The sequence below is a fragment of the Anser anser genome (assembly GCF_964211835.1).
Source record: "Anser anser genome assembly, chromosome: W".
Taxonomy (NCBI): domain Eukaryota; kingdom Metazoa; phylum Chordata; class Aves; order Anseriformes; family Anatidae; genus Anser; species Anser anser.
The window spans coordinates 15,339,157-15,361,075 of record NC_139731.1 but is presented as its reverse complement, the minus strand read 5'-3'; the positions used below and the strand labels follow the sequence as shown (position 1 = coordinate 15,361,075).

General features: G+C 43.2%; 1 protein-coding gene across 7 annotated transcripts in view; it reads right to left on the bottom strand.

Annotated features, from left to right (window-relative positions):
- Positions 1–21,919, bottom strand: part of LOC310888631 (netrin receptor DCC) — a 414,661-nt gene that overhangs the window by 173,737 nt on the left and 219,005 nt on the right. For all 7 annotated transcript variants that reach the window (XM_083815528.1, XM_083815525.1, XM_083815526.1 and 4 more), the window contains one exon: positions 1,159–1,313. In XM_083815528.1, coding sequence (XP_083671654.1) covers positions 1,159–1,313 — 155 coding nt within the window. The remainder of the gene's footprint in view (positions 1–1,158; positions 1,314–21,919) is intronic.

Below are 21,919 nucleotides of genomic sequence, written 5' to 3'. Positions count from 1 at the left end.
TTTCCTTGGAAGCTTAATGCTTCTGGCTGCTTTCTAATGAGCAATGATGTATAATTTAAAAAAAAAATAAATTGAACTTACTACTGTGTATGGCAGAATATATCTATCCTGTATGAAAACCACATTGAAACCTTTTTTGATTGGTAATTAAAAGATGTTATTTGTTACAAGGTGAAAAATTAGCACTCAACCAAGCCCTGAACAGGTCACATCTCACGGCCTGTGGACATCTTCACAGTCATTGAGATTTTTTTGGGCTCTTTTCCCAATGTCTCAGCTCACTTACAAGTGGCAGTGCTTTGAGGAGATCAATGCTTTTGGAAAAACTCAGCATAAACTAAGCTTATGTAACAGTTGTATTTAAACTAAAAGGGGCTGGAGTTCTGCATGGGGATGTTACTTTGGGTAGAATGTGCAGCAATTCTCTTTTAAAAATCATAATTATATCAAACAACCTTTCTCATTATTAACCCCCTTTGATTTATATAAAATCAACGTAAGAAATAATTCCTCTCATCCCCCAAACCGTCAGTTAGACAAAACATTTCCTGAAACAGATCTGAAACTATTGCAGGGAGACTCATCAGGTGAAAATTACCATGAAAAGCATCTTTTGCTCACGTAGCTCTATGGAGCACCAGCAACATGTTCTCTAATCCTCGTTCCAGCACCTTGAAATTTTAAAGATCTTTACTTTAAGGGAGAAACTAAGATTTGTCTTTATCAATGAACCTTTGCACTTGACCATAGCCCTCGTTGGTCATTCCTAACCATCCTGTGAGTCTGACTTCCTTGGAGAAGAGATCTGGTATTTCTATTCCAAGGCCAATACTTAGTAAGTGAAGTCATTTAGCACGTGGCAACCAACGTTATTAACAATAATTTAGACTGGGATCAGAAACTGTTACATCTCTGCCAAAAGAAGCGTATAAATCTCCTTAAATCTGGGAGACGACATCAATGAACTTGCTATAACACATCTCACTGCAATGTTCCTTATTCGCACTAGGAGGCACAAGAAATGTTGTTTTCTTCGGGAAAGCTTCCAAGTTTGTGAAGGCAATGATCGGGTCAGGTATCAGAACACATTTCACAACTTAATAAAAAATATCAACCATTCATATAGTGATTAAAAAAAAAAACCAAACAGATAATTACCACTATCTGAAAATAGTCGCTAGGAATGACCACTTCTCCATTCTTGATCCACTCCACCGTAGGGACGGGCTTGCCAGACACGGCGCATTCAAACTCGATGTCCATGCTCTCGTAGGCGTAAAGATTCGCAGGGCGAACTAAAAACCATGGTGGAACTACAAAAAGAGGGGGGAAAAAAATGAAAGCGGCAATGAGTAAATATAGGTAAAGGTTTAGCAAGTAAATAACTTCAATAAGCCTGAAAAATATCAGAAGTAGGTAGAAACACATCTGTAATTCAAATTATTCTCTTCAGCCTTTAACAAGCAAATACTAGGGAAAACGTTTATTCCAGAGAGAGCACTTAATAGTTGCTTTTAATATTCATTTCTAGGTTTTTGTTTGCTTTTTGGCCGAAAGAAAAAATTTGAACTTCACTTCAGGAGACACGCAAGTCGTTTTCCAACGCGTACAACACAAAGTAAAATTTTATACAAGTAACTTGATAGTAATAAACTAACTAAATAAAAATAATATACAAAATTCTATAAAAAGTGAGAAGGAGGGTAACAAAATCCCATTCATTTCAAAGGATTGGATGCCAACTGCAAACTTAGCAAGGACCTGTAAGTCAACATACGGCAAGGTACATACAGATATAAGACGAGTCCATTGACAAGTGACACAGAATTAGAAGCATTTAGAGACATTTTCATCTAAACCAGGACTTCTGACCGAGTTTATAGAAGATGAAGAGATAATCAATAACTAGGAAATCAGTCCCCAGTGATGGAAGAAGAAAAAAATAGTTATCTTTGCTGAGAAGGAATACTTATTAAGCTAGCAATTATCTGTTGCCTTGCATTACTATAATGTATTCACAGCTTTTCAGTATGCTATATGATACGCTAATTTCATTTCATCATTATTGTAGTATTAGCATGATAGAAATTAGCGATTGGAGGAAAACCACTAATAACGTCACATTCCTGGCGAGCCCACTCCCCTCGCATCCAACGGAAAAGCACCCACCAAAAGCCAGCAGCCCATGGGCATTCCCACCAGCTTTTCCAGGGGGACGACGGTCTCTGTTTTGAATATCCACAGTCCCCAGGAAGCCGGAAAGGATTAATTTCCAAGTACCATCCACGACTTATCATTTCAGACAGAAAATCCAATTGTATTTTCTTGAGCCATCACTCCTGCTGTCTGATTATAATATTTATAAAGCCGTAATATTAAAAACCCCCTCTAAATTAAAAGGAGGTGAAGATTATAAAATCAATTGCTCAGAAGCTAAGAAATGTTACAGGAGAGGCTGCCCTTGCATCCCTAATTCGGACGCCAGGTTTGCAAGGATTTCAGCACACTCCTCAATTAAACCACCAAATTCTGCAGCTTCCCTGGGCGCTAAAGGAGGAGCATGTTCACTGAAAGAGCATTTTAGGATCTGATTTCCAGCTTCCTATTTACTACGAGGATTCGTGCTTTCTAGTCTTCGAACTCTTCTGTGCCAACAAAACGATGAGTTTCCAGTACGGTTTCCTTTGGTTCCTTATTTCTGCACATTCCACGTGCTTCCTTGATCGCGTAGGGCTCCGCCAGCCTCACAAACGGGGAGAAGAAATCCAAGGTACAGGTTAAAGGACACAAGTACTCCCCCCAGTTTTTCTGGACCAGTTAGGTATGGCTTAGAGCAGTCTCCATTGAGACTAACGTCTTCCAGTTGTCCACCAGACCTTAAAGTCTCATGGGGCAAGAAGAGCATGAGTCAAGCCAACCACCTGCAACAGGAAAAGCATCGTGCAAGTGACCGAAGCGTTATCTTGTAGGAATACTACGCAGATGTGCTCTTCACAGCTGCATTTAACAACCTTACCCACAAAACTCTGCCTGCAATCACTTATTTGCCCTTATTGGCATTACAGTTTCCAGCTTGGGTAATAAATGAAAGCAGAGTCCTTGAGGTGCCATCTCTTTAATCATACGCTCCTGACGAACCCTTGGAGGGCTCGCCAAACTTGCGTGCACAATGAGGTAGGAGTATTTTGGAGAAAATTTGATTATTTTATTTAAAAACTGTATATAATGCGTAAAAACTAGATCAAAATAAGACCGCAAGACTACTATGTCAGCTATTTCTTAATTTTTAGCAATTGCTTCTGCTTTAGAGCTAAGTTACCTACACAAATAAGCATGAGCCTTGGGCCCCTCAGCATCACTCCCCTGCCAAATCTTCCCTGGTCCCCTTTCAGATCAGCCTTATTTTCCATGCACGTAACGCTTTTGGATACCTAGAAGCTCCCAATCCGGTTCGGATCAACTCCAGTGTGCACAAATTAAATCTGATGAGCTGTCCTGATTAACTTAGCTGCCTAATTTCCTACTGAAGAGGCTCCCACAGAGGCGTGTTCAGATCAGGAAGGCTTTGCCTGCTTTTGGGGGGGGGCACGACAGGTTCCAGACCACACAGCTACAGGAGCACGCAGGAAATTCTGCGGGTTTTTCAAAAAAAAAAAAAAAAAAAGCATCACTGATAGGGAAACACCAGTAATGAGGATGACGATTGAGGTTTTCTTTTTAAATAACATCAGATACACTAGAGACATACAAAAAGACACAGTGGCAGAGTTGAGAATAATCAGCACTGAATAGCATGGTTCAAGGAAAAGCAAACAAGCTGTTTGTGTAACAAAGAGTTGAATTAAAAATTAAGCAGCAATCAAATTCACATGTTCATTTTTAGCTTCTTTACACCAGTATATTTTATTCAATAAGCTCACACCAAACCCCCCGCTATCTACGCAGTTTATAAACCCCGCAATTTTTCAGAGCTCTGACAAAACCATAAACTACTCAATCTTCATTAGAATGGTTTATTGCCATGTCACCAGAAGCCTGTAATTAATTTAGAGGCTTGTAATTCACAGATTCCTGCCAGTTATTCTTTCTGACGCACACGTTCACGGACCCTGACCCGAAGGCTTTCCCTCCCTCCACCAGCACGGGGTCACTGCTGCTCCCCTCCCCATTTCCCTCTATTTTTTAAAAAAAATTGCTGGCATTTTTCTAGACTGCTGGAATCACACACGCTTGCCTTCAAGGCGATGAATTTCCTGCAGGACTCAGGCTGGCAAGGAAGGTGTCCAGACACCCGGGTTATCCCTCTGACAGCCACATCACTTAAAGCAAGGAGAGGAGAGCAGCTTTCCGGGCAGTAAATACATTCCCGGAGACAGATTTGGCAACCAGGGCACGTGAGCAAAGGAGTTAAGAGTGTATACGTCGAAGGGATTGTCACCCCCTGCGAGGAGAGGATGCCAGGAGTGTCTTGGGCGGTTAAGAGGATCAGCATGGTTCACATCTGCACCCGTGTGCACCCCACAAGCTGTGCACCCGCTCACCTTGCCCATCTCTGGCTTGCTACTGGCTTCCTCAAGGGTTTATGTTCAGTATATGCATCTGTGCGCCGAGTTCCACGCAGAACAAATGTATTTAACGACTACTGTGTTCACAAACCTTTTACGCAGCGGGGTAGATGTATTATTTTCAAAGGACACCATCACGGTTTGCAGGTAGACGCCACACATAAGGACACCATAACACGCCAAAGCTGACAGATGTAACACATTCAGGCTCCTGGTATATATACGTATGCATACATATAAAATGCCAAGCACTATAAATACACATTCTATAAATATTTTATAGATCAATAAACGTCAGGCGCTGCCGTATTTGCTCTGTTCTTTTTCTCCGTGCTGAATATTTCAAAGGCACAGCGTACGAGAAGGAGGTTGGCGAGCTGGGCTGTAAAGGAAATGAAAATACTTGCTTGTTTCTCATGTTCCTTCTAATTATATTATGGCAATATAAAAGCAACTTGAAGAAACCGCAGGCATTTTTTCCCACCAGAAATCTTACAAGGTTTCACCGAAGTTATATATATTTTTTAGAAGGTTTCTCTGAATTGGTGGAAAGCGCGAGTTCAGCGAGATTTCAACAGCCTTGCGCTACGGTATCCTTATATCGTCCTTTGCCCCGTTGTGAGTGAAAGCCTTAAAACCTATCCTCAGACAAAAATAATTTAAAATGAAAACTCAGAAGGCTCCATTTTTATACCTTATCAGAATGAAAACGCTTCTCTAAGCGCTCATTTTCATTATTTCATGTCAACCCGGCCATATAAAAATGCCCCGGTCTCAGACTGAGGATATTTTATGCTATGTGCTGTACCAAAAAAGGGAAGTAAAAACAACCCAAAAGGTTAACACAGACATATATACAAGATGTCCACGAGATTTGGGGTTTTAATAGAATACCAGGGGACCCCGACAGCTCCGGGGGGGCTCCGAGGGAATCCTGCGATGCTGCAGAAACCTGTTGTGGGTTCTGGGGTCTCAAGCCTTGCTTCAAACAAATGGGATTTCCCCTCCCAGGAGCACAACAGGCTGCATTTATTACAAAGAATGTCAAAGACTGGTCGTAATGAGCCTGTAGCAGAGACGTGGGGACTAATCGAGCCCTTGCCAGCAGGAACAGCTAGCGTGGAGTGTTGGGATGACCTCCCTATTTCTAGAAATACCTTTTGCGAGATGACAGCTGATCTTGCGACAAGAGGAAGCAATTTTAACTCAGAAATGTCAGCATTTTCTAATGCGAAGTGTCTTCCCTTTGCATGTTTGAATAAGGAATGTGTTCCTGCTGACCCAAGAAAGATAACTGCTGTCAGCAAGTGCCCAACCCTGTCAGCAGGCAGAATGGGAAGACTTTCAATTGCGTGTACTTAAAGGGTGCCTTTGTCATCTCCTATATCCCAATCCTTTGAAAAGGGCCCTCGTATTTTTCACTGCTAGCTTGCACAAGCCATGGGTTTAAAATAAAGTCACGTTAAGTGAACAATTAAGTGAACAGGCCAGGTTGTGCCTGTCCTAAGATCCAACTCCAAGCCAACGCAGTTCCTCCAGCTCTACAAACATCAGGAGAATCTGGTTTTTGGATAAATTCGTACACAGACCTACATGTGCCTTCACTGCTCTACTATTTGTGGTAATTCAGGGAGCTGTATCATTTCAACAGGTTACGAAAAAGGTCCTGTGAACGCTGTTACAATATACAAGAGCTCTTTGGAAAGAGTATGAGGCAATAAATAAATACCCAATAATGTGTCTTCAAAAACTAGATTAAAATTCTCATCTTCTTATTTCTCGCCACAGCTCGGTACCCTTGTCTGACTCTATACTCTACACCTGACGTTCAGGAAGGCAATATGATATCAATACATCTCCCCTCAGACCAGCCTTGAAGAAATAAAAGAAAAATGACGCTGTTATTCCATGTAAAACTTCATTCTTCACCTAAATAAAGGTATTGCTTGTCTTCTTTAATGATTTAGATTGTCTTCATGCTTCTTTAGCTCTCCACGTGAAGGTCAGCTTCTATCGTTACTACAAAAAAAAGAATCACAAGAGCGGCAGTTCGTGGTTCCCGAGAGAAAAAGAATTGAGCCACCAAAAATTCAAGCGATACATCACCGTGGTCACGGGTGCATGAAAGAGGTGGAGAAGGTGTGCAGACAACTCGTGCAGCTCCATCAGGGCTTTGTAGCCAAACCGCTCTCTCCTCTGCCTTCTATTACACGATGACGTGCATCCCCCTTGGTACTGAGTCTGCTAGATACTAGAGGGCAGAAAACAGCTGCAATTTTTCTTTCTGAGCAGAGAACCGTCAGTTTTAGCCAAGTAAAAAGCTGCTAATCTGCTGTACTCTATGAAAAATAATAATTTAATGACGAGATTTTGATTTTTATTGCCTACCTTACTGAATGCTCTTCTATTAATGAGCGCATTGATGAGACAGAGAAAAACACTGTTTCAGTTTTATAAATACTTAATATATATAAATACACCAGAAACCACACTTACTATATTATAAATACACCAGAAAACACAGTGAAAAGCAAAGCTTAGCATTGCTCCCAAAGGCAGAAATCCTCCTGTAACGCTACAATGACCTGCGCTACACTTGAAGGTAAAATTCTTGATCTTATCTAAATAAACACAGTGATTTTCTCATCGATTTGTAGGAGCCGGCCCCTCACCCCAGCACAGGGGAAAAGGCGACACTGCATATATGAGGAAAATACGGTGTTGTCTCCACGTCGGTTCAAATTTTGTTTTGTTGCCCAAACTTCTCCCCGCTTGTAAAGAAGTTAGGCGTGGAGAGAGGATTCTTCCCCCGTAAAACATCGTTTTGTATATGACGACCGAGTGAAAAACCACAAAAACGAACCAAAGCATCCTTGTCCCTTGTGATAGGTACAGATGTTGACCCAGTTCCCCAACGGGCACGCCCAGCTGGAGGCCACAGAAGCAGGATGCGAATAAACGTGGCTTTTATGTGACGTGCCGATAACGCACAGCCCGCGATGAGAAAACTAAGGTCACAGATATCTGTCACTTTCTAAATACCTAAAGATTTTATTTTATTGCTGCCTTTATGACTTATGGTGCAGGCAACAGCTATTGACCACGTACCATCTGCCCCGGGAACAAACGAGCATTTCATAATTGTGTATTGGGTCAAACTTTATCTTCGGATGCATTAACGTTATTTCTGTCAACTCCTGTAAACCAGGAGCACATGCAGCACACAGGAGGCTAAGGGCTAACACAACACTGACAATTAGCTAGATTTTTGGGAAACAACATGAAAAAATCTGAAAAAATACAGGAATAGCTGAATTATCTCCACAATTTATTTATTTCTAAGTATTTTGTCTGTTTGCCTAAGGGTAGCCCAAATGGGCGTTAGATTAATGGGAAAACTAAACTCTGAAAAATGTTTTTTTTTTTCTCCTTGCCTTTATAGAAAGGGAAGGATACAATGGCTCTGAATTAATTCAAGATAACTACTTAAACTATTAATTCAACGTAACTGAGCACCAACCTGTCTCATCATAAAAAAAACAAACATCTCAAGACCTCACCACCAACTTTCCTCTTCTTTACCTGTACGAGAGGCAAAATTTCAACTCGTATAACCCGGTTATAAGATGTGTTTGTGGTTAGACAGGAAAATAAGTGCTGGCCTTGGCTGCAGGACTGTGGCTCTCCAGTTCCCTGTGGTGTGTTGAGGACCAGCGAACGCTCTTTTCCGGAGCTCTTTGCTGAGATTCGGGCTGACACCAGCACACACCACGCTTCCAGGCTCGGTAATTGCAACGATAATGCATTTCATTTTGGGATCTCAAAGCAATTTGTAGGCATTAAATAATTCACAAGCATTTTACAGATAGATACACACACACGCGGAGTAAATGACTCGCTCAAGGTCATGTAAAGTATCAGTGACAGATAATTAAAAGCCAGCGTAATTAATAGATGTCCCTGGGAGATTTGTGCATATCTAAGACTCCCTCCCCTCCGTAGGCGGCACCGACAGCCACCTCTCTGCATACGGATTTCCCAGGTTCACTTTGGGACTTTCTGTGCCCCAAAGTACAAGAGAGACCTGGACTTACTGGAAGGAGCCTAGCAAAGGGCCACGAAAACAGCGAGCGTGAGAAGAAGAAATAAAACTACAACACCCTGGGAGATGCTCTCACCTTTAGGTGCTCACAGGAGGTGCCTTCAAAACTTCTGGCTGACGCAGTGTTTCAATTCATCAGCACGTTTTCCCAATAAAACCCACAAGAATTGAAGTTATACAGTAAGTAGAGGTCACTGGATTCACTAAGCAACTCAGTCAAGTCCACACACGGACAGAACATAGACCTGTGCCTGTCCAGCCTCATGGTCACATCCCAAAACCATGTGAAAATAAACACTCTCAACATTGAGCACCTCTTCCACACTTGGAAGTGTTAAAAAAAAAAATAAATCTAAGAAATAAAAAGAAAGAAGTCTGGCAGCCCCTCTTTGCTTTCCTCTCTTCTTGGTCTCCTAACTACTTTCTCTTCTAAAGAAATAACCTCAACTGATCACACATCGATACCCTTTACCCAAGCAAGTTTAAGGAACATTTACGGGACAACCCCAAGTGTACATAAAGCTGCTTACCCACTCGAATCCCACACTGCCTTGTTTGCCCAACAGCCTCTGAAATTTCTGGGGGGCAGCTGTTTGGCTGGAAAAAGTCCAGTATTAAAGAACGGCAACCCTTCGTCACGCTACAAGAAGAGCGTATTGAGAAAGCGCGCTGAAAAGGTAGTTATTTTTGAGATCGTTATCTGTATGGCCTCGATCACCTTCTTATCACGTTGTCTTATGGGAGAAGAAAATGAGAAACCGAGGAGGAAATAAATAAAACAGAATATGTATTATAGCAATACACAGTATTGGACACATTACTGCAGCCTGTTACGACGCTTACTATACTTTCATGTACCCAACAAGTTAATGGGAGGACTCTTATTTCATTTACTCCTACTAAACATCAACTTTCAAGCCATCTCATTCAAACAACCATTAACACGGACTGAGGTCAAAAGCTCAAAATATGCACCATGGAAAATAAAGATTGGGGCCACGGTTGAAAGACTAAGCTACACAGGACACGGAACGTAGACGTCATTGCTAAGAAGTAATTACAAGTCCCCACTTCCATCAAAAAATGGAAAGATGGATGAGGAACTGCTGGCTTCAGAGCCCCCAGGTAAAGCACAGGATAGCAGCAGCCTGCAGGGTTTGATGCCAGAGCTCTAATTTACACGTTTCAGTGCTCGTCTCCCTTGACGGATGCTTTTGGTTCAAAAGCCCAAGGATGCTTTTGGTTCAAACCTCCCTCTCCAGGCACTGCCCTGGCACAGGACGACCTCTGCTCTCAGCACCAGAAGTTGAGCGCACACGAAAGGACGCGAAGCAGCTACAGGCGCTCCAGCACACTCACGCTCTGGCGGAGGGGGGTTGAATTAGATCAAACAGAAAAGAACCAGCGCGCTCTAATTCGATTAACGCGCAAAAGCGGCAAATGATTTTTAGGTAATCCAAGGTCACCGAGGATAAAAGGCACGGAGGTGTCCACGCAGCGCTCACCCGAACAGAAATCGAGGAGCTGTTGTCTCGGCAGCAGCCACGTCACCTGCTCCAGGACCCGTGAGCACAGCTTTTTGTTTGCCAGACGCCTCCACAAGGGCAGCGCTAAAGCAGCTGGCAACTGATCTAGCCTGACCTTGCATGTAAATCAGAGTAAAACTTCTGTAAATTAATTGACTTTTGAATTACTGCGTATATTTTAGGAATCTCATTCAGTTTTTCCTAGAGATACAAACCACACCACGGACTTCAGCACCTTGTTCTATTACTCACTCTTGCTTTCTTAAACGTTATCTTGCTTCTAGTCTAAACTTGTCCTTTTTCAACGCTGGATGTTCTTCATTTTGTTGTCAGGTAGACTGTAAGGCTCTTTATTATTGTATTTCTGCTCTTGGCACAGACACCTACAGACCACGATCAAAGAAATAAAAGGGGCTCTTTCATCTTCAGCATCTTTTCCTATCCTTTAACCAATGTCACGGTTCACCTTGGATGCCTGTATCACTTAAATCTCCTTCGTGAACTGTGGATGCAGTTCTTCAGCGGTGTTTTCCCCGGCACCAGGTACGGACGTGCTAGGTTTATTCAAGGGTCTTGTTTTTACAAAATCCAAAAATCACACAACCATTTCTGCTGCTTGACGTGCTGGGTGCGATGCTCGGCTGGTCAGCCTCGACTCTCAACACTTCCCCAGTCTGTATTTTCCAGCGAAGCCTCCAGTCTGTCCAGGGTACACATCCACGTGGCCAGCTCAAGCTCCCCTGATTGGGGATCAATCCTGCTCTCGCAAAGCAACGTGTTTGTGTGAGCTGTGAATTCGGTCTGTGCTTTCATTTTTTTTCCAGGTCATGGGTCAAAATATTAGAAAACCACGTTAAAGGATTAGAAAACCATGTTAAAATATCAGAAAACCACGTTATCTGATGTGGCTGCCAGGGCGACCGTCCCCAACCCAGCCCCATTGCCCTTCCCAAACCTCGCGCACCAGCAGCTCGCCTCCAGCCTTCCACGACTTTCAACTATTTCGACATTTACTAAGAAAGTAACGTTGTTAATTCAGACATTTCAAACAGTTCTTTCAAAGTTCTTGAATTCACTACATTTAGACAGGCTGATTCAAAATGAGACGTTTGAAAACATCTATTTTAGGTACTCGGAGAAGTTCCTGATGTGCTGTTTAACTCTTGCTGAAGCTCCTTTGATGCCCCGCTGTGCTCTGAATGCATCATCCAGCCTCTCCCCCTGGTCCCAGGGAATATCTGCATATCCACAGGCTTACTGAAAACCCCCCCTCCTGTAAACATACAGCTCAGCAAAACGCAGTTGTGCACCAAATACCGAAGGTGCTGGGCCATAACCCAGCTCCTGAACTGGGGCACGGCTGCAGGCTAACGAGGGCTGCCAAGTCCAGCTTGGGAAGGGGCCTTATTGTCCTATAGTCCGTATACATGGACCTTATTGTCCTATAGTCTGTATACATGGACCTTATTGTCCTATAGTCTGTATACATGGACCTTATTGTCCACGCAGAGCTTTCAGAGCCAACATGCTCTGAAAGTTAAGTTAAGGAAGGGGCTGACTTTTCACCTTGGATTGCTGCAGGATCAGGAACTTCACTCCAAGCTCCTCTAAGCGCTTCTAGTCCGCCTTGTATGAACTACCAACACCTTGGTGCACAGCCAGAGGGCCTCCTGCAGCCTGCTCCGTCGCCTCTGCAGGGAGGGTTGATGCCAGGAGCCCTACGGGTGAACATCTCCCTTACCCTGCTGCCATATCTCAGCAGGTTCAGCCCCCTGGAAAGGTTGGGCATGGCCCAGGAGGCCGGGAAGGCAGCACCATGTCCACCCTGCCCACCTTTTGGTGGGCTTTGTAGAGTTGCAGCCCGCGCTGGGATAGCGAGTTCATGATCAGCACTTGGGGTGAAGCACCCAGGTACCAACACGGTTTCCAAACACTTTCCCCAAATGAGCTGGTGTCAAGTGCACGGGTGCGTGTGATGGTTTAAAAACGTGGAGAAAAGCTCAGGTGAATAAAAGCCTACTACACAAGCAAAGCATTAACACAAGTACAAAATTTGGTTTTACTGCGACGTCAATAGGTTGCTCGCCAAATTCAATTCGGGTATATACACGGGAACGCAAAGTCATATGGATTTTGACATAAGAAACCACTCTTTTCAAATGCGTCTCATATACACAGAGACACAAGCATGTACCCATCCCCCCTGGCAGTCTTATTCACATCCCAGATTTGATGTGAAACCCAAAGTCACTCCTCCAAAATACGGCCGCTCGTTTCGCTATCGCCACTTCCCAACATGGTCCTGGCAGCTGCCTGAGTTATCGGGGTTTTCCTGCGTGACCTACCTCCAGACGCTCTAGGACAGAGATGTCAATACACGTGATAACGCCTCGTATCAAACAGTTTTCGTGTCTTTGTACAAGTAGCACCTCTAAAATGTTGGTACTTTTTACTGTTTTGACCCTTCACCGTCTCTTAGCACAAACTCTGCAGATCTCAGCATATGATTGCATCAGGAAATAATAATAATTACAGCTCATCTTACTTGCAACCTGGCCTTTTAGCGCGACTCTAAAAGCTGTCTGTGCACCAAGGAGCTACGTGAAGTCCTTGCATTTGCCAGGTAAGCTGAGCTTTGAGTCCACGTGTGAAACCAGCCTGCAGCTGCATCTATTTCTGCGGATGAGCGAGGTTACAGGAGGGGTGTTCGTGTTAACTCGAGCCAAACAGGACATCCTACAGCCAGAGTTATCCTGAGCACGAGCAGGATGAAAGCACCCGCAACACCTTTTTCACAAGGAGGGCGTTAATAACCTGAAGATCCTGAACGAACGTCCACACGAGGAATGAAACTCGCCCATGTAGTTATCTCCTACCTCCAGATACAATATTTACAAGCAGTGCAATATCATTTTTGCAGCTCTCGTGTTCTCAGCAGTTTACAGAAGAAATAAAAGCTGTCATCTATAACCCTAAGGTCCTACCGGTATGATCCCAAACCTGCAGGCTCCGACTGTATTACCGGGATTAGTCTTTGCTCCTTTAAGTAATGCTCTTGACCCCTCTTTAATAATATATATATTTCATTTTCTCTGCTCAAACAGAGCAAGAATTCACGGGCTGTGGGTCAAAACCACCTTCACACACAAAGCATGGCTCCTTCCTTGAGGGTTTGCACAGGATCTAACAGACTGAAAAACAGGCTCTGTGCTGAGCAAGGAATCGAGCATCCTTTTGCAGAAACTTTGTTATTTTCAAAAGAGAAAAACACCTTTAAGGCAGGACAACAAGGAGGCACTGGGCTGCTTCTTTCATCCTGCAGGCAACTGCTCAAACCTTAATTTATGCACAGGACTAAATTCTCATCTTCTTTAGTACTCGGCTGCTGAGATACGATACCGATCGCTCTGACAGCTGTCACTCCTCCCATCAGCACTTCACATATTCAGCTGTTACAGGGAAAAATTGGCTCGCACGCAAATAAAAGGGTTTATCCTGCAACAAGGAGGTTAAAGCTTTGCCCCTGGAAGGTCCCGGTAATTTTAAAAATGTACAGGAGAGAAAAAGGAAAGCTAAAAAAGCTAATGGAGATATTAGGAAAAACGGTTTGGGTTTTAGGTGTATCAATCAAAATCCCTTGCGCTTTGGGGGATGTAAGGAACACAATTTATCAACGTGGTGCGTGTTGAGAACACAAAACCGTTGCCCCTGCCGGGTAGGAGCAAAGCTGTAAGAAACCTCAACGGCAACCAATTTTTCAACTAAAACTCACAGAATTATGCACAGAAACTGCACGATTCAGGCTCTGCATGCCTCTCCCAAGGGCAAACCCACTAAGTAGCAGTGGTGGGTTTGCCTTTCTCCTTTTATATTCCTATTTTTCCCCCCCCTCTCTTAATGACTTGCATCAGAATTTGTATTATCAGGAGGCACTGCATGCACGCTTGGCAGCAACCCACAGCTTCGCTCTTGTGCCTAAGAAAACGAACGTCTACTAAAAAGTCATCCTTAGCGTCACTTCTCTTGTACGGATAATGAAACTGAAGTAAAAGCTTTGGAATCAAGATACACTCATTTTAACACTGCTCCTGAAAGCATGACTCAGCTTTTACTGTTTTAACACCAGCATTTGGTAGCAAATATCTTTTGGGTTCTTAACTGAAAATCAGATTTGAAAGAATCCTGTATAATCAGTGTAGCATCCTTTGGCTACTTTACTAAACCCACTTTTCATAGAATCATAGAATATCACGAGTTGGAAGGGACCCATAAGGATCGAGTCCAACTCCTGGCAAGAGGAGTTACCTTGCTTTTTAGCTTGCTTTTCTTCTTTATTCTCTTTAAAGTTTAATTTTCTTCCTTTTTTCTTTTTTAAAGAAACTAAAACCTTTTAAAAAAAAAGTATGGATGAACAGAAAGTATGTTGAAGGCCAAAAACCTTTGAGAAAAAAATGTTGAGGAGCTTTTACACTAAATTTAAAAGCTGAGATGAAGGAGAAAAAAGCACCCGATGCTCATGACCGTACGAAGCTTTACAACTCTTAGAGGGAATTTGCTATTTTCGCTGGAAAACTCCGATGGCCAACTTCCAGTAGAGGGAAAAAGGACAGGTTGGGTTAAAAAACGAGCAGATATGAACTTACAGAAATTGCAGGTTGGACTTCTATCAAGTTTTATGTTAATAAAGCCTGGGAAATATTTCACTGTTGATCGGCAGCCATGAAGATCCGCGATACGATGGCAGCCATCTCATCAGTTCTCCACCTGAAGTATTTTTGTTTTAACACGTTATTATTATTTTTAAAGATTTTCCGGATGAGTTACAGTATCAGAATTAGGGCCCAAACTAACTCCACTACTCCTCCCCAAACAGAGCATCTCCTCTGCTGCTGCCAGCCCCGGGCAGCACGGAGCTCGTACGAACATCAGCTCCGCTCTCCCGTGACCTTAATGATTGATATTCCTTTCTGCTGATGGATCTCAATAACATCTTTGCCGTTTGAGTCTATCAGAAAGCTAAAATGATGGCCTCAAGGATTTTCCTATTATAGTCGCATGTAGGCTGTAGCTTGGTTCATTGCCTCCAGCCTTAGTTCGCATTTGTCTATATTAGCCTGTATGTTTTCATGTAATTTTCCCAATAACCACGAAACCTAAAAACCTCCCGAATGCGGTCGCATTATTTCTCATTACACACAAAATTGAAATTGATGACAAAGCAGGTTCCAAACCGGAGTGGAGAACATAATAAGCCACAAAAATCTTCTGTAAGGCCCTAATTTTGTCTCATTACTCAAGCTGTGATATAATCGGATGTTTAATTACATCTCTTTCCATCCATTTTATTGAGTATATAGAAGTATCTTATATTTTATATATAAAATGTATAGGTCATTTACTTGGGAATCTCTATTTTCATGATTTTCTCATGCAGATTTGCCCACCCCAAACAGGAATCATGAGCTGGTGGGTAAGATAGCCCCGTCCTAATGGGATTACTTTCCAGTCCAATGGGAAAAGTCCTGGGAATATTTCACTCTTGTTATCCCTTCAAGCAAATGAGGAAAAAAACACGGGGCAAAGCTCGTCTTCTACTTTCTTTTTACCCAGGGAATGTAAAAATACTATATATATTTGATTTTAATTGCATTTTCACAGATTTAGGAAGTAAGGTAGAGAAAAAAACCACCAGGCTCATCAAACATTTGTCCAGAAAAATGTGTTTTCGGCAAACATCAAGAGACATCTACCATCTGATCCTCATCCCCAGAACACTGAATATCCTGCAGTTGTGCTGCTTACAGCAAATTTCAACAATGATGGACTGAAACGACCACAAGTGAATGCAATTCCTCCTCTTGGGGTGTGCAGAACGACTGCCGGGCACGCAGCCTGGGGCATGTTGGACTGCGAGCAGGTTGGCAGCCCTCGAGTCGGAGAAAATACGCGACCTTTAATGCGTAATTTGTCTTTGACAATCTCATCCAAGAAGCGCACACGTTTTGACTGTGCAAACCTTCAAATGTGTTTGTTTTTCAGCAGAAATGGTCAGTCTGTATTATCAATATAGGATGCTAAGGAGCTTAAATACCCCATAGCCAACATTGAGGCAATACCTTGCCTCTTCCAGCTCTCCACTTAACAAATTCACCGATGGTTGCTCTCATCTGGTGTATCCTTAAGCAGATGGCTCCGCTCCACCCTACCCACTCTGAAAGATTTGCTTTCATGAAACAATCTCACAAAATGATTTCATTTGCATGCATCATGCCAACTTCTCAAACACCATAAACACGAAGGCCAAAAAGTAAATCTCCACCTTCAGTTTCAAACTCTTAAGGGACAGACGATAAAGACCCCTCCACAGGGATGGTCCTACAAGCACAGGAAATCAATGCAGAAAAAAGGAAGTGCATGAGTTGCAAATAGGAAAATAGGAGCAAAGATCCCTACATTTTTAACCCTCATGGGAAATAGTCTGATATTGAAGTATCTTTCATCCCGTTTAATAAGTAAAATTCATTATAGCGAAACTGGGAAGTCCAAAACAACTTCAGCTGGATAGAGAAGCATCTGAAGAGTTAATACTGAAAATATTTTCAGCCATCGTCAAAACTGCAAAATACAATGGCAGCCAGGAATTCGTGGGTGATTTTTCTCCTGGTTGACATCCGCTGGCAAGCACGCTTGCCCCTAGGATGCAAAATGTTCAAATTAAATTAAAGAACCCACCTTTTGCACACGTGTTTTTACATACTTCATTATATTTAGCAACCCTTAATTCTTGAGGACCTTCTATAACCACAATGATGCTTTTTAGATGGTGCCTAGCTGAATATTTCTTTGCTCCCCCAAATCAATATTATTCACCACCTCCACCGACACACAGTAAAAGCAGCATTAGGGAACCCTGTGAATCCCACAGATCAGTTCTCTTCGGGATTTTCAAGACAGAACAGGGGAAACCATCTTTCCCTTTACCTACGCAAAAGGTTAGGCTTTGATATTAAATGACCTTTTGGCAGTCATTGTCTTCGTCAAACAGAAACAGTATTTACCGTGGCTGGGAGACTGCCGAGAACCTGCCCTGCCTCGCTAGCGGGCTGTAAGCTGCAAGGAGAGGAAACCCGCAGCCTGCTGGATTGAAAAACCCCACCGTGACATTTAACTACCGAACAGCTGGGATTTGTGGGCATCTCCTCTCGGCAGGTACGATCCTGCTCGTGGAAATCCCACGTTTATTTGGACGTGTGAACGAAAGGAGGCTGCACGGCTGCAGGTTAATTTACCCCTCCACATTTCCCCTACCTGCTTTCAGGATGTTCTTCCAGTTTGCTGTCATTAGCAGATTCGTAGCCCTGACGTTAAAACTGGAGGCCTGAACTTCAGCTGGCTGCTCTCGGATGTCCAGGTGTGCCGTAGCTACCGCTCAGCCCCGGATCCTCCATCCATCAGCCGGGACGCCACGCTGTTTGTCGGCGTTGCTGTGCCCTCAGGGTTTCTGAGCTCCCAGCCACATCGCTCCTGCTGCAGGACGAATCGAGCCAGGGCTTCAGAATCCAAATTAGTTTAATTCTTACCCATCTGGGTGCGTGTTTCAGCATGCTCTCTGCAATTACCGGGGAATCCATAGCTTAGCTCTATTAAACTCCATTTTATTGGGCATTTGTTGCTTCAGTTTGTATATATTGATTTTTATTTTTTTTTGAATAAAGTGATTTCAAAATACGTGTCATGAAAGTGCTGTAAAATCAGAGCATGGTATTATTCTTGTTAACGCCTGCAGTCCAAGAAGGCAGGCAGGACCCTAATATTTTCTATTTCAATACCCTGACAGTCTTAAATACAGTATAGATCAAACCTCTATGAGTATGGGAGAATTAACTCTCTCCAGCCCCAACCTGACAGAGTACATGATCACGAATAAATCTAGCAGGTTTATCCTAGTTATAGAACTGAAAAACTGTACCCAGAAAACTGAAGCTCTCAGTTAGGATGCTACTGTATAGGAAAGGAATTCCAGATGCCCGAACGAAGCAAGACTATTACTAAAATAATTTAAAAGCTCTGCTTTTAAAGTCTTAGCACTCCTAGGCCCAGTTCAGCAATATAATTCCTGTAAAATACTTTTAAGTTTTGCTTGTGTACCCTGCCATCACAGCTCGTCTCATTCAGTGGAGCTGCTCACACAGCATTAGGACACTTTCCACTGTGAGCAAATGGCTCACAATCTGGCTATTAATTTGAAAGGAGCGCGCACATTAATTTATTATAATAATACTTTGCACATTTATGGCATTTTTCCATTTAAGAGTCACAAAGCACTTTGGAAAAAACTAATAAATTAAAATCTCACTATGCTCCTCTGAGATAGCTATTATTAACCACATTACACACAGGGGAGAAAGAATCACAGAAATGCTAAATGAATTATCCAGGGTTGGATAAGACGACGGTAACGGAGCTCAAAGGAAAAAGTAAATTTCCCAAATGTTCAGCTCATGCCGAACAACGCTTCCTCTCAGGAGTTGTGGGCAAATCCCAGAGAAACCAAACCACATGCAACTCCTGCAACTCTCAGAGAACCAGCTGGGATTTTGCCTTCTTATCACTGAACCTACAAGATCAGCTAAAGCTTTGCTAAGGTCAGGACTGGGACTTCCTCAAGGATGATGGGCAGCCCGGGAAAGAAACGCTTAGAGTACCAAACAAGTGATTTTTGAGTCATAGCCATAAGAACAGCTCCGTGTTAATGGGAGCTGCATTGCACAGCTAAAATTAATGGTTCTGGAGTAAAAACCCAATAGCAGCAACACTGGTCCAAATGCTACTGTCATCTATGAGTCAAAAACCTATTCTAACGGGAGGTTTTTCTTAATTAAATGTATTGGCACGCGTCCCACAGACACGTAATGAGGATGTGAAAATCCACCAAACCCTTGCAGTAAGTTTCAGATCTTGACAGACAGTAACTTCACGATCATCTGTACACTGTACGTGCATACACACCCTCACCTCCAAAATAACCTAGAGAACAATGATTAAGTTCCTAAATGACCTAGAGAACAATGACCTTAGTAATTCTGGCACATTAACTTACATTTAAGTGTTGTTAAAGGATGGGGACCACTGATAAAGTTGGCAAGTAAAATCCAAGACAGTTCACCTCTGATTTAAGTGCCAAAAAAAATCAACTAGAACAGTAAGGATATAATTTGGTCTACCCTACTTAAAGCGTAACTGAGAAAAATAAAACTCCATAATCCAAATATTTTGATAGCCAGCCATACTTCAAAGGAAGAAAACACATTATGCAAATAACACCTCTAACAGTAAGATGAAGCCTGCAATTTGGGACGCGACAGAAGAAACTTCGGAGTTGGTTACCTGAAGTTTGTTATCTTTAGACAGATTCACCTCTATTCACCTCGCGGTTGAGCGCAAGTATTGTGAAAATCCTCCAGCCCTAGCACCCTCTACAACTTACAACAGAGCATGGAAGGGTGCAGAAGTAGCAGTGGGGCCACCACATCTGCAGGCTGGCCAGGCAGAAATCCGGAGGAGAAGCAGCCAGGAACGCAGAGCTGGAGGTGCAGAGGACAGAGGAAATGGTTTGTTCTTAAGATTTACCCCAGGGGCAACGGCACAGAAGAACAGGCATGGAGCAGCCCATCCCACAGACGTGTTTATTACTTATTTCTCAGTTTCATCAGGCCCAGGACACGCCTGATCAACAAGAACCTGCACCCCAATTATCATTAAATTGTGGCGAACGGTAGAAAACATCACCCCCTCCCTAAATTAAAGCAGACAAACCTTTCCGAAAAGATCTGGCTGTTTGCCCTGGAGGAGCACGAGCCTACTCACTACTCGGGCTGGCGCTGAGCTCTCAGAGGAGTGCTGTGACCCCAGGACTTCACCACCCCAGCACCACCTCGTGCAGAGCTGCAGCGCAAAGGGCTGGCAGCCCGAGCCCGGGTGACCCCTGCCTGCCTTTCATCCTCCCAGTGACTCCTGCCTGAAAATCATTCGTTGTTTCTAAAAGGTATTTCCTACCTGTGGCAGTTTATTCGACCGTAAGAAGAAATCATTAAGCTATCAGAAGCCACTGCTTTTAAAGCAATCAAATTTTCACGAACCAAGAATTACGACTTGAGGTGCTGGATGAGCTGCATGGGCAAATAAATGTGGAAAGCATCAAGTTTCATCCAGAACTGTTAAGTATAAAAACAAGAAAATGTAGAACATAAAATGAGAATTGTTTCTAAATAGAATGCTTATTGAAGATTTTTCAGAGGAATGAGTAGCTCTTTAAGTGGCAAGTTATTGGTTTCCTGCAGATTAGATGTTATACAATCAAATTGAATTATTGAAATGCCTTCCATCTATCCACCAATCTATTTACATCAAATATACCATGTTATTTTTCATACTGTGATCCCAGCCTTCACAGGAATTCTTTCGAAAATGGTTTTAGCACATTTTCTTCATAAGGGTGACATTTTTACAGGCATTTAATATATGGGATCCAGCCTATTAATGTATTTACCCTGTTTCACCACGGTTATTACATCTTTAAAGCCACAGTTTTTCGTTGTTATGACAGCGAAATAAAAGCACAACACAAGAAAAAAAAATAGATGAGCTGCTGGCATGCTCTTAAGGGCATTCTGAAAGACAGCGGGGTGGTCTGATGGGCTCGCCAAAGGCTCGCCAAAAGCCTTGATATCCCATGCAGCTACAAGAGCTTGCTCGCTCCGCGACCTCAGGCAACACGCTTAACATCCAGAGGTCTCAAACAGACTCAACGTGAGCTCTTAGTACACCACGGTGGCTAAAACAGCTCGTGTAAGCCTTAGATGTTTAAAAAGAAGGACATCAAGGAGATGGAAGGGACTGATCTTGCCTGACTACACAGCCTAAGGCTGCTACCACAGCACCATGCCTAGTGCCTGTTCTGAGGTAGACACGGAGATACCCGACCACAGGAGTACAAAGAAAGGACATAAAACTGACCCAGGAGCCACGCACTGTGAGATTCAACACGTTCAATGTCTTCAGTTGACTGAAACCGCTGAGAGGTGGCTGCATCGCTGTGAGGAGACTGAATTTAAAAGCCCGTTTCAGGGCCTCTCGCCCCGCCGGGCCCAGCTTACTGCTGCACGACATGGCCGATCTCCTCAGGAGTGGCGGGGGCAGGAAGGCTCGCAGCTGGTTTCATCCTCCATGCCGAGCACCACACAGGTCCAGGCTTCCCTGTCATGTAGGCAAGGCCTAGGCTGAGGCTTTTTGCTTTCTGTTAAAGCAAGCTCAAGCCCGAAGCGAGTACGTTAAACACCAAGCTTTAAACACTAAGCTGTTCCACGGCCATAAGGAGGAAGAAGGAGCTCGGTTCCAGCAGGCCGGGAGGGCTGAAATAATGTTTAGGGTTCAACTTCATGACTGATCAGTAACACATCCGTGCTCAACCAGTGCTCGATGAGGACAAATCTAATCCCACAGCTGCTAGTTACCCACTTGGGGTCATTTTCAATTCCTTTTTCTGCTGCTAGGGGAGTGCTAAATAGACTTATTTCACCTGAAACGAAGCAAGCGTACGATGTTATTCACGCAGCAGCAATAATTAGATGCCAAAGCTGCATTTATTCCAGTAGTTCACGCAAAAGAGACATTCACTTATTTTGTCAGAGTTGAGGATATTGTTCATTAATGCCCACATTCATTTA